This window comes from Colletotrichum godetiae, assembly GCF_030913485.1.
Source record: "Colletotrichum godetiae strain CBS 193.32 chromosome Unknown BDP55scaffold_1, whole genome shotgun sequence".
Classification (NCBI taxonomy): domain Eukaryota; kingdom Fungi; phylum Ascomycota; class Sordariomycetes; order Glomerellales; family Glomerellaceae; genus Colletotrichum; species Colletotrichum godetiae.
In genome coordinates this window covers 244,200-257,137 of record NW_026851249.1, presented here as the reverse complement: position 1 = coordinate 257,137, position 12,938 = coordinate 244,200, and the positions used below count along the sequence as shown (strand labels likewise).

The following is a 12,938-nucleotide window of genomic DNA, read 5'->3' as shown; positions in this document are numbered from 1 at the left end:
CGTCTGCAGATCTCTTCTCTTCCTTGCTTTCGAGGGCTACCGCGACAAGGGTGTTAAGTTTGGTGGGCATGGAGAATCAGGCTCTGATGTTGGATGGAGTTCCCTTGATGCAGCCATCTTCCGATTATAGCCGGTCATGTGGCAGCCAAATGCTCGTTAACGTTCCACATCGGGGCATCATCGGCAAGTGCGGCTATCACAAAGATGTGAAATGATAGATATAACGCTGTTATTTCCCCTCGGACCTTCACTTTGCGTACTTGTAGGACCAAGAATCTCTTGAGGTCTCAAGGCCCCCTCATTCTGTTGATCAACTATATCATACTTCTCATCTCGTTGTCATTCCCTATGTCCACTCGTTGCGACTATAAAGCCTTAAATAGTCCATCAGCCTGTTAACGGAAATACTCACAACTCACAAGTCAACAGCACCGAAAGTTAGTAAGACTTCACCACGCGCCACCTATTCTTCATCCTCTAAGCTCCCCATGTTTTTCACTTTCAAGCTAACACGGTTCATAGATACACGACTACACGCGAGTTCGAGGCCATCATGTCCGCCTGTCTGCGATGCCACATCGCTCCTGCCTTACCCGGCCATCGTTTCTGCAGCCCTTGCGGCCAGCAAATACACGCAGGCAGCATTCATCGTTCGGGACTTTGTATGCGTGGCTGTGGTCGGACCGCAAAGCAAGGTCACCGGTTCTGTGTTCCTTGTGGTAGATCGTACTACCGTTAGTCTAGATTGAGGGGCTTATGTGTGTTGTTGCTACTATTAAGGTATGAATGAGAGTTCTGAGTGCGCTATAGTTCGAGCCTCCCTGTTACCACAATCAAAGAGCGCACGTTATTTATCCATTTTAGGATCCAGAGCCAACTGTACTGGATCTCCAGCTTGCTGAGGTGAAGCCTCATAACTACTAGTAAACGACGTCACTGGTGTCTGTAGTTGATGCAATGAAATTGTTCCTGATGTATTTGATCATTTTCAGATCGGTGCTAAATTTGTGGTTTCTTGGTTAACAAGGGAATCTGATCGTGGCCCAGGCATGCGAATAAGAGCATTTGGCCAGGCTTGAACGAATCCCTCTCGCGACATCACCACAAACCACCATCTGTTGAGGGGTAGATGGGGGCTTGCGGGACAAGGACGAACGTTCTTATTCCAAGAGCAATGCACCATCCTTAATATGAGCCAAAAGCAAGTCGATTCGGTGATATCAAAAAGCATGTAGCAAAAGATGAGGTCCATCCAGGATTCGAACCTGGGCCTACGGAAATTCCGACAATCAGAATCCGACGTCCTAACCAACTAGACTAATAGACCGGTGTGAGCTAATCTGTTGCGCTGATCGTCGCAGCTCTGAGTGGGATTGAGAATCCTGGACAATGGCCGTAGCCCTCCAGCGCGGCAATCATTGGGCTGATGGTCCAAGTTTGGCATCGCAAGTTGAGTTGGAGCAGTGCCCTACTCATTGCTCTTCACTGAGTGCGTCGATTGATGGAAAGAACTGGTGGGGAAAGTGAAGAGAATTTGGGGAGCTGCATGTTGACAGCGCAGGGCAGCGGAGGTGCCCGGAAGACAACGAAACTGCCGTGCGTCAATATCCCAAGCGCTCAGCACAACGACAAGCGGAGGAGCTCCTGGTTGCAACTTGCATCATCGGCGGTATCGAGATCGTTTCGGTCCCGACGTTTCCAGAAATTCGAACGCGTCGTCTGAGCTTGCTATGCACAGATGCACACGTTTGTTTGCCAATCCGTAGATGCAGGGTCTGGTGCCAGCCCATGTTCGTCACTAGCCCCAAGGGTTTGGAAATGAGTGCACGCTCAGATGAACCATGTGCTCCGTTTCAAAACGCAGCCGATAGATGAACGGCCTTTGTTTCATCGGATGTCAAGATCGGACACCGCCTGGGAGCCCAGCAGCAACGGAGACACATTGACTTTTGGACATCTGTGATCCAACTGCTTGCTTGCCAACACGGATACCTTTCCAGCTGTCTTCCCAAGACTGTCGATATTTCTCAACCCAGTGGCTCGGATGACATTCTAGAGGCAGCTGCATGAACACTACTTTTGCCAACCGAATTCCACTTGGGGGCCATCCTTGGAGCACGGTCCATAGGTTGTCTAGTGACTCTAGTCACTTTACGGAGTAATCAGTCTGACAGTCATGCCGACGATGGTTAATGACGACGCTGACGAGGAAACCTGCCGCTGGTAGCTGGGTAATCGGCCCAAGGATCGGGAGACGGGGGCGGGGCTCCGGACATCGCTTCGCATCAAGTTAATGGGAGGAATGTTCGTCTAGGAGAAGGTCCCCTAATTGGTACCCATGAAATCTATGGATTTGTCGTCTCTTGACCGTACGTAGTAGTCTACATGGCTGTGTTCCCACTCGAACAGCAACATCATGCTGTGCCAGTGTGGATAGCCACGAGTCGAGGTTGCCCTTGAGGCACAGGGAGTCTGAGGGAGAGCAATCTCTTGTGAATCGACCAGTGTTGGAAGATGCTCTCACGGCTCCAGGAAGATTGCAGCCTGGCTCAAGGTAGTTTTGCTGTGCTGCAGGTCATTGTGCGTGCAGTGCGATTGGGATTCAAATGCCAAGGACGCAGCGGCAACGTACGTTGCGCATAGCCATACGGGCTGCAGGCCGCTGCATGTGGTCGTTATGACGAAGAGTCCGAGACTTGTTACGAGGTAAAGACTGCATGGTATTCAAGTTCGCGTACCACAGCTGACACTGCTGCTAGCGAGCGTGCAGCTTAGAGGACGGGTTCTCCTGTAGAGGTAAGTTGAGAACAATAGGCCAAAGGGAGATTGAAGGCCCAAGACCAACAAAGGTCACATCAGCGAAAACGATTGGTGTCCGCAAAGCGCCGGCGCTGCGACGCACCGTTGATCCTCGACCCACCGGAAAAAAAAAAACCCGTTGGAAGCTGTCCAAGTCTATCGTAACGTCTCATTCTTGCGCTCGGTGGCGTGTAACAACTCTGAATTTTCTTCTTTTGCCCCCTTTTCGGTCTGTTGAAGGGCCAGAGTAACCGTCGAAATGTCTTGCCAAGAGACGTTTGCTAGGTCGTAGAGGTCAAGATCAGGCCCGGGAGAAGGCGGAATGAATGGACAATATTTTGGACATTGGGAGAAGAAACAAATCCCCAGTGAGGTGGGCTTGAGTGTCCCCTATCTCGGTTTAGCACTGGAGTCTGCGCGCTTACCGCGAGTTTTCAGCCTTGATACGCAGGATTCACAGCAGAGAATTCTCTGTGTCCGTACTCAAGTCTTAGGAAGAGTCTTCTCGCTGGTCGCTGTGGTGGCAGTCGCGGGTCTCCGTAGGCCTTGTGAGCGGCCTAGACGATTCAGCCCTGGAAGACTTTGACCAAATGGTTTGCTCGCAGACCCTCAACGCGTAGTATGTAAGCGCCCGGAAGCCCCTCTCAATAGCTGCACAAAGTCAAGTTTCACGTTGTGGCAGCGAAGCACCGGGAAGCAACGTGTACGGGATAGCGGCCGGTTATTGTGCGTCTGAATGAGCAGTTTCCGCAGACACTGGTGACGGTTTGGTGGCACGAAAGAGGAGTCACGATGGCCCTGTTGCGACGAGGGCCTGCTGAAGTCCTTGCAGCTTGTGCCTAAGTTGCGACGGATAGGGGTGATGGCCCGATGGGGAGGGGGAGACGCGACGACGGTCGAGGTTCTAATTAGTGCGAGCGATGCGCGAAGTGGGAGGACAGCTCGGGCCGTCCACATCCAGAGTCAAGACTCCCATGTCAAGCAACGTTAGGATCTAGGCGATGCTCATGGTCCATTATTCAAAGCCAATCGCAGGTCTCTTGCGACAAGGGAGTCTCCCACTTGAGAACTTCACAGCATTGCTGGGGCCCCGAAATCAATGATCTCCGACGTGATCTCCAGAAGTTCAGGTTGGTCCATGTTGGTGGACATGTCGGTGGGGGAGGATTTCGGGTTTCATCCGAGGATTTGCGGTTGCAGCTGCAGCCCCCAAGTTTGATTGTCGTCGAAGTGCGAGTTTGGACGGAGAGACAAAGATGGGACCGAGACACATGAGACGATTGTGCCCGGGTTGTGTTGCTGCTGGTTACCATCGACGGTCGGCTCAAGCTTCACGATGGAAAGGTTGCCGGCTGCGAGCTACGAGCTGCGAGATTGAATTCAAATTGACCTTTCTCCCCGGACGAAGAGCATCCGTAGGCTGTAGCGGCGCAGGTCAGTGAAATTAAGAAAGAGGGATTGACACTAGAAGTGGCTTCTCCGCAAGTGATCTGAACGGGGAATAGGGATGAAAGGATGATGACATTTCCCGGGCGATGAGCAACTGCGACTTGTTGCGACTGCACAGACCGTCGGACGAACGTTCTGGGAAGGAAGGAGAGAATTCTAAGATTTGACACTCGACTTTTAGGAAGAAACCCAGGGAGGCAACCAGGGTGAGTCCTTGCTGACTGCCCCGACTGGAAGTGACTTCCTCAGTGGCTTCCCAACTTGCTCAATTCCTTCCATCTCCCAAAATGCCGCACTGACGGCAAACTCTTCTTTCTCTCCCGTCCCTCTCTACGCAGTATGTAACTCTTCTCTCCCTGAGTCTCCACCCAAGAACCAACCAACCAACTGGCTGCAGGCACTCAGGCACCCCCGGCCAGTCAGAGCGCACGAGACACACTGAGCTGACCATCCAGGGCTTAGCGTCAGGAACCATTTTCTCTTCGAAATGCAGGAACGAGCTGGCCAGCCGCGAGACGAGAAGAGAAGCCTTACGTACCGGTAGTAAGTCTCACCAGCTTGGCCCCGCTGCTACCGCGAGACAGACCAATCACCAGGTGTTGGTGGTTCGGGGAAATTGTGCAGTTCAACCTTTTATGAAAAGCCCACTCACATTGTTGCTGGATCGGGTATGGACAATTCGCGCTCTTCTTTCCTCGCGTGCCACCCATTTCACCCAATTCCCGGCATTATGTGTGATAATTGGGAGGGGATCCAAATGACGAGGTGTAAATTATGCCATTTTACGCTTCAATAATGCTGCCGCTATTTCGCCCCGATACAGAGCATTGTACGAACAATCCCCGTCTACTAAGCCCGTTTGCGGCTGGCGACAATGCCTTTCTCTCTTCCTCCTCACTGTAGGCCCGGCTCATTTTTGTCTTTGACAATAAGAATAAGCAAACCGAATGATGGACCGTTGGACTTGTCTCGGCACAAGGTAGTGTTTCCGTCTTAGCTCGGCCGAACGACTTCTCAGGAGTCGGACCATCTGGAATCAAGAGGAAGAATAAGAAGCAGACAACAATGGCGCTATTCATGGCGCCGCTTGTCATCGCCCCGCGACGGATGTTGCTTATTCTGGGTTTCTGCTTCTATTGCTGGCTCTTGAGACTTGCGGATCGTGCTCAGCCCGCGTCAGGATCACACAAGACCTCTAAGAAAAGAGCTGTCACTGCGTCAGGGCAAACAACGAACGGCTTCCAATCGACGCCCTGCCGATCCGTCGTTGCTGGCGTGATGAATAGCTGGCGGTTGGTTGTTTGCACAATTATCCATTTGCCTTTGCACTTCAGCCATTCACAAAGCGCACCAAGGCAAGGCGCAAGGTAACGTGGTCGACTGCCAGCGAACGCAATGCTGTGCTTTTGCGCCTTAATTTCCCGCGAAGATCCAGACCCCTGCCTGCATATTGAGCCTGCATATGGATAGTCGCGTGTACAAACCATGATCGTTCAATCTTGGCGGGCAGAAATGTCTACAGTACTTGGAGCATCCTGGAGGAAGGTGGGCTTGAAGCATGGCCAACAGGGTTGAACAGAGAAACCTTGGACACGGGTACCTTGCAGCTACATTTGCGATACCTCGCCGGCCGAGTGATGATGGCCTCCGTTGCAATGATTTGGTTGGTTTTTGCAGACTCTCAATGGCAGACGCGGTCCGACTTGCGACTCGCACCACAGCAAGCATCTCATCTCCTTTTCCCTCCTGTGTCACTGTCCCGTCCCAGCCGTACTTACCGTCTCTTCTTACCTACTCCTTCCCCGGGATACATCGGGGCTTTCCATTTGGGACGGGAAAGAACAAGCAGAACAGGACAGGGAAGGTAGGGCCGAGCACGTCCATCTCTTGCCCTCTCACAAGCTCACGGACCACAGCTAACGCCCTCTCCTTCCTCCACCTCTTTCGTGGGCCGGGCTTGGCTTTCATTTTGGGTGTGAGCGCCTCCCCTGTCGGCGCCTGCATCGTCGTCGCCCCTGCCAGTCACCTCACAGTCACGGGGATGAGGCCCTGAGGGTCGTCATCTCCAAGACTCCCAGGTTGCCAGGCCCCCAGGGAAAGGTACGGAGTACCTCATCGTCGTCGCTCATTTCCACCCGACGCTTGCATCCGTAACCCTCGCCTGATCCGCCTCCCCCGTCGCTTGTCTCCCCACATCCAAAACCCACGTCTTTTCCCACTTCTCGTCAGTCTGGGTCCTCTCTCCAGCATCCTCTTATTCAAACCACTCCCCCCCCGATCCATTACCCACAGACTTCGTTGGCAAAGTCTCCTGCTGCTTCATCCTTCTTTCGCTTCACGCACAGTCGTTGAAACAAACATCACCAAACCTGAACTACTCGAAGTATTCGGACTAACACTCATTCCTATTTACATCCACGGACAGACGCCATCTTGTCGCAAACCAACAACAAGCGCTCCCCGCCAAAACCACTCACTGCCCTGGCTTAGACACAACAGCAAACACCAATACATATAAACATCTGGCTGTTCCATCTCGTACTGAGAATTTAGTCAAGCAGTACGACTTACACCACGATCTTTGAAAGACCCAACATCAAGCATACGCTTCTTAGTGTTGAACGGATTACTTCCGACGCACAAATACACATTCGAGTCAGCCTTTACTTATCAGGCTTCGGCAGTTGACCAGTACAACTACAAAAAAACACCACTTATAGACACGATGAAGGTCACCACCATTCTCGCTGCTTTCTTGCCCGTCTTGGCACTGGCCCAGACCTCGAGCGGCGACACGACGACGGTTACTTCCACCGCTACCCAGACCAAGACCATCACTCTGGAGCGCGCGCATACCACCACCATGACCTACGGCACCGGCAACAGTACTGCGACGTTCAAGCCGACCGGCTCCGTCGTCGCTTCTGCCACTGCCGCGGCCACCGCTGCAACCACCTCAAAAGCCAACGCCGGCGCCGCTCTTAACGCTGGTAACCTGGCTTTCGCCGGTGTCGCTGGTATGGTCGCTGCTGTCTTGTTGTAAAGCGGTATCGCTGGATGCGCTAGATGGAGGTGTGGGATTTCGAGGAAATGGAGGATGGATTAGGAGTTGCGATGTGGTTGGAAGGATGTTGCCAACTGCGTCTCACTGCCACACCGAACTCTTCGATGCGACATCTTTTCAGCCTTCTCTTTTGTCATCGCCCCCAACCCTGGTTCGGCGCACTATCGCTACCGATGTGAGCGCGGCCTATTCTTACGACCCTTACGACCTTGAGAATCGGGACACCACTTGAGTTGACGGCACACACTATATCCTATTCCTCTTCGACACCAACCATGTGCGACGCTTGCATCGCCATCCTGCAGGAAAGGAACTGACACGCTAGTCAACTGGGGCTACTTGACAGCGATCAACCTTTTTTCACTCTCACTTCAAACGACATAACCTGTCCGCCGCCTTTCTTTATGGGTGGTGAACGGCTTGTCACCTCATGTTTTAATGTTTCGATTCTTCCCCAGCAGCACAAAGGTCGCGTGGAATGCGAGGTCGATCTGCCCTTCATACACGTCATTGGCCTTGATCAGCCTGGGTTATCTCCAACATTACCGCCAGTCTGGTGCTGTAGACTGACGAGGCTTGTTGGGGGTGTGACTGAGTCATTCCTCGCTTGGCAGTTCTCAGGCTGTCCCTGGCTAGGCACTGATGTTGCTGCAGGTGTGCTTGCTGGCTGGAAATGATATTTATGAGATCTTTCGCAACGTCTTTCTCAAGGGAGGATTCAAGACGGAAATGATCAGGATGGATGATTTAGGGATTTACTGGAGTTCTCGTGATGGAACAAAAGTTTCACTCTTCTTCGAGTTGTTGATACCCCTATTGCTGTATGGTTGCCGGCCGGGGTTGGACATACCAAGCAGCACTTCTGAAGTTGCCATTATCCAAGGGTCAACTTTGGCTTTCGCTTGCTTGGGTTGTCTGACATTACCCGCTCGGTAGGAGGAGGCGATGGATTGATTTGCTTTGATGCTTTCGGACTGACGACGTTTTTGATTGAATGATGGCATAGTCGTCTCCGACTATGCCTTGCGAGGGGGGCTTGGAGGCCATTGAAAGGAGTTTTAAGGACTTGCGGAGAGGCATTTACTGGTAGCATAGTTGACGAATTCATTGACATAAGCCTAATGCTCTGTTCCCATCAAATCCTTGCATTCTTATAACACAGGAAGTGACTAGGGACGAAAGAGTTCGGTTCGTAATCCCTTACAGCATTGGCAATCCTCACCTCTTGATTGGAAAGAACCGGGAAGCGAGTAAGACAACGACCCCTCGGCCCTTGAAAATCGAAACCGTTGGGACGGAAAGCCCCGGCACGACGACATTTCGATAAGACTTCTTAATAAGCATTGCCGCTGTCAGACGGTTGGCCCGTTTTGATTGGTCAAGCTTCAATCACGGCCCCCCGATGTGCCGATTCAATCCGGGAACCGGGGGGTAAGGTAGCCAGCTGCAGGGCCTAATTTCTAGTGGTCATATTTTCTTGGGACCTGTTTTTTTGCCCCATCACAGCTGTCGACCGCATCAACCTCTCAACCAAGCTTCTCGCCAACAACATCGTCGGCTGCTGCAATCACACGAGCAACTTGGAGGGGGAACCAAACGAAACTCGCCAAACGACAATTGATCACAATGCCATCGCCCATGGCACCTCTTGCCCGCGTGCAGCCTCCTCTGCGCAGGGCTCTCGCTTCGTCGGCTCGCTCCCGAGCCTTCGCCACCGTCCCTCCCACCTTCGGCACAACATCCGAAGCAGCATCGCAGCCCCCGAAAGCCCGCCGACCGACATACTTCAAGGACAAGAGCCTCGCGTCGCTGGACGACTTCATCGCGAGCAAGGGCGACCCCGCAGCCCTCTCCGACGCGGAGGCCTACGAGATCCGCACCGTCGAGGTCACGGGCCCGACGGGCAAGAAGAAGACCATCACCCGTCTCCCGGAGTGGCTCAAGACGCCCATCCCTGCTGGCAACGAGAACTTCAAGTCCATCAAGAAGGATCTGCGCGGTCTGGGATTGCATACGGTGTGCGAGGAGGCCAAGTGCCCCAATATCTCCGAGTGCTGGGGCGGTTCCTCCAAGAGCGCCGCGACCGCGACGATCATGCTTATGGGCGACACGTGTACGCGCGGATGCCGATTCTGCAGCGTAAAGACCAACCGCGCCCCGGCGCCGCTGGATCCCCATGAGCCGGAGCACACTGCCGAGGCGCTGGCGAGGTGGGGGTTGGGATACGTTGTTCTGACGTCCGTCGACCGCGATGACCTGGCGGACGGCGGCGCGCGGCATTTCGCCGAGACTATTAGCAAGATCAAGGCCAAGAAGCCGAGTCTGCTCGTTGAGGCGCTGACGGGCGATTTCATGGGCGACTTGGACATGGTGAAGATTGTGGCGGAGAGCGGGCTGGATGTGTATGCACATAACGTCGAGACGGTGGAGGCGCTGACGCCGTATGTGCGTGACCGAAGGGCTACGTTTGCGCAGAGTATCAAGGTGCTTGCGCGGGTTAAGGAGGTGAAGCCTGAGATGATTACCAAGACGAGCTTGATGCTTGGGCTGGGTGAGCAGGAGGAGGAGCTTATGGATGCTTTGAGGCGTAAGTTTTTCTTTCCCCATTTCTACTGGGTTCACTCGGGAAACTACGTGATTTGAATGCAAGTTTGGGAAAATTGCTAACATTTGGGAAACAGAACTTCGCAAAGCCAACGTCGACGTTGTCACCTTCGGCCAGTACATGCGCCCGACGAAGCGCCATCTCAAGGTCGAGAAGTACGTCACCCCCGACGAGTTCGAGATGTGGAAGCAGCGCGCGCTAGATATGGGATTCCTATACTGTGCCAGCGGTCCGCTAGTGCGGAGCAGTTACAAGGCCGGTGAGGCGTTTATCGAGAACGTGCTGCGCAAGAGGGCGGGCGAGAAGGCTGGTATGGCGAGCGAGAGGCTTGGCCAGACTGTCGCTTTGGAGGAGGGGTTCAAGACGTTGTAGATCTTGCGGACGTCTTCTTTGGAGTAAGGGTTGAGGATGTACGATCTGCGAGGACGGTGATGATATAGAATAGGGGATGAGAGGGATAATAGTCATAGGGGGTTTAGATGGCATGGTTGGCGTTTATTTTTGGGCTGGACGACGGGAACTTCATTCATCATGGGCATCGGCATCTTTTCCCCCGGGCGGTATACTTTTCTAAAGATTCAAAGAAAGTCTAGGTGCTTGATAGACCTAGGAGAATATACGAGTGCCGGGTGGTCTTCAACAATGGCCACTGAGAGCTTTGAAATCATTCTTGGTCTCATGTTACTCCATGCGTGCCGTGTCCAAGGGGCCAAGCGATCCAACCCACGCACGATTGACCAGGAGCTCTGTGTCTTCACATGATCTTGTTTCCTCTCCTTCCTTCTCTTCCAATCCGAATGGTGCGACCATAACTCGGCCGGTGAATCGCCGGAATCCGCCGGCTGTGAGACATGAAAGCGAGCTGTCTCCGTTGTGGCTGTACCTGTCAATCGCATACCAATCAAGAAACCCTCTGTCTGAGCCAAGATCAGATTTGGGAGGCAGGAATCGGGGAAGTTCAGAGTTGTCGGGTTTCCGCATCTTCAGCTGGTAGAAGGGAGAAGGAGTAGGGGGTTTTGAAGGAAAACTTCAATTTCCCGGCGTTCCTGATGCGCGTTCCGTGTTCACAAACTCACCGGGCAGGGCTGTTATTCTATGTGTTGAATCGGGGACTAGGGTGAGAATGAATAGACAGCTCAACCTAACGGTCGAGTGTTCGAGGAGGAGGACTCTTCCATTTGTGTTTCTCTTGGTGTTCACATTTACCCCTTCAGACAGCCGACGGGATGCTGAAGTATGGGCGTCTGGGAATGATGGCATACGCGGCTCATATCTGCTTGATCTTGGCTTTGCCAGCTGAACATTTATACGGGGGAGCTGTTGGCTTGGGGTTCTCAGCGATGCTACCCTCATGCATCGATGGACGGTCAAGGTCCAACTGCATCAGTGGTCAAGGGAGGTGTCCCCCCCGTAAGGCGGAGAGAAAGCTCGCCTTGACCACCCCCGGCCGGCATCAATGCACTGTCCTGTCACCTTTCTTCTAGCCGGAGAAAGCTTGGTCCTGTTTCCTGTCAGCATTCCCGAGAAGTTCCCTTTTCTATTCATCCCCGACGTCGTCCAGGAGTTGCGATTATCGAAAGTTGAAACAAACGAGACCATAAACGCCCTTGGTCAAGAATTAGCATCGACATTACATTGCGTTAGAGCAGCCCACCAGCTCCTAGTGTGGGTACACCTCAACGGCCAACGTCCAGTCTCCCCTCGTTCCCACGCGATGAGTGGAATTCCCCTCCGTACATCGGCTCCCTTCAGACCAAGACAAGCCTTTTTTCATGGTCCTTTCTCACTGCGAAATGCCCATCCCCTTAGGCTCTCATACTCCTCTCACTCACTCATCCACACAACATCATCCACAGATCATCAGCACCAAAGCCTGCATATGCATCCTGCAATAATGATGCGCGTTCACGGTCCCGGGAGGCGTCCCTCATTTCCCCCTCATTCATCATTTCCCGCCCCGACCTATCCCACACAGGCTTAGCACACCCTTTCAGTGCACTCCACGGTCCACTTTCCCCCCTCGTGGGTTGCCGGTGAAGTACTCCGTAGGCTGGATTTACACTAAAATACCGGCAAGTGAGAAGCTTGCTTTCTTTGTAGAGGTCTCGCGTACCTGAACGGCGTGGACAGCCAGCCACGAGACGCCAGCGAACGCCTAGCGGATGACTGCCTCGTCAGCGCGTTGGTTTGTGAGATAAATATTGGAAGCTTTGCGTCTTCTTGATTGAATATTGTAAAGGATGAAATGCAGCAGATCCCCTGATTGTTGTAGAGGCAGGCAATCTTTCCGGACCGGCATGATTACCTGCTCACCCGATGGTCATTTCTTTCCTGCATGACATCGCATCTATCCGTACGGTAATATTCTACCAAAGAAGTAGGAATTGAATTGAGTAAGACGCGCGCGGGGAATGAGTGAGGGAGTGAGGCAGGACTAAAAGCTACGGGAAGCTAAGCAAATGAGACACACTTCCTCTTATTTTCTGCCCACATTCATCCCCCCCAGTCTATCCCTTTTTAGAACCTTTTGTGATAATTTCTTGGTCTATCAGTCAAAAGAACGGCAAAACGTCCCGGGAAAGCGTGGTTCTTGGTACCTGAGAGGCTGAGTAGCGTTGAACCCGTCGCTCCACGGCTCCCACGTCTTGGTCGACCTCGTCTCCTCCACTTCAGCCCAACTCTAATAAAGTATCCCGGGCTTGTCGTCCCTTTCACCCCTTGTCGCTCCGTCAACTTTGTTTCCTTCCCTTACGCCTATTCGTACTCATCTTCCACTTACTCGGGACGTCCGGGCCTGAGAGCTGAGTAGTAATCTACCCGATCTCAAGGTTCGTCCCACTGCTGGGGGTCCCTGAATGTCTATAGCTTTGGTCCATTACCTTTACTTTTGATTCTGCTGAGAATCGCGCCACTCCTTATTTCTATTACTTGATTGACTTTCCTGCTCGTGCCTATCTTTTTCAATTATCTTGCTCTCTCTCACCTTGCTGGTTTATTGTCCAGAAGGGGGAGTGACGACGT

At 52.9% G+C, this 12,938-nt stretch overlaps 2 protein-coding genes and 1 non-coding gene across 3 annotated transcripts; 2 read left to right on the top strand and 1 right to left on the bottom strand.

Moving 5' to 3' along the window:
• Positions 1-1,244: 1,244 nt before the first annotated feature.
• On the bottom strand, positions 1,245-1,327 carry BDP55DRAFT_t1. Its single transcript has one exon. It is a non-coding gene; the product is annotated as a tRNA-Gln (tRNA).
• Positions 1,328-6,973: 5,646 nt separating this feature from the next.
• On the top strand, positions 6,974-7,291 carry BDP55DRAFT_722175 (uncharacterized protein; the record flags this gene model as incomplete). The annotated part of the gene is made up of 1 exon (XM_060578558.1): positions 6,974-7,291. One exon carries the CDS (start codon positions 6,974-6,976, stop codon positions 7,289-7,291), a length of 318 nt encoding a protein of 105 aa, XP_060436639.1.
• A 1,647-nt stretch (positions 7,292-8,938) lies between these two features.
• On the top strand, positions 8,939-10,289 carry BDP55DRAFT_625150 (lipoyl synthase; the record flags this gene model as incomplete). Its single annotated transcript, XM_060571430.1, has 2 exons — positions 8,939-9,899; positions 9,994-10,289. 2 exons carry the CDS (start codon positions 8,939-8,941, stop codon positions 10,287-10,289), a joined length of 1,257 nt encoding a protein of 418 aa, XP_060436638.1.
• Positions 10,290-12,938: the final 2,649 nt, after the last annotated feature.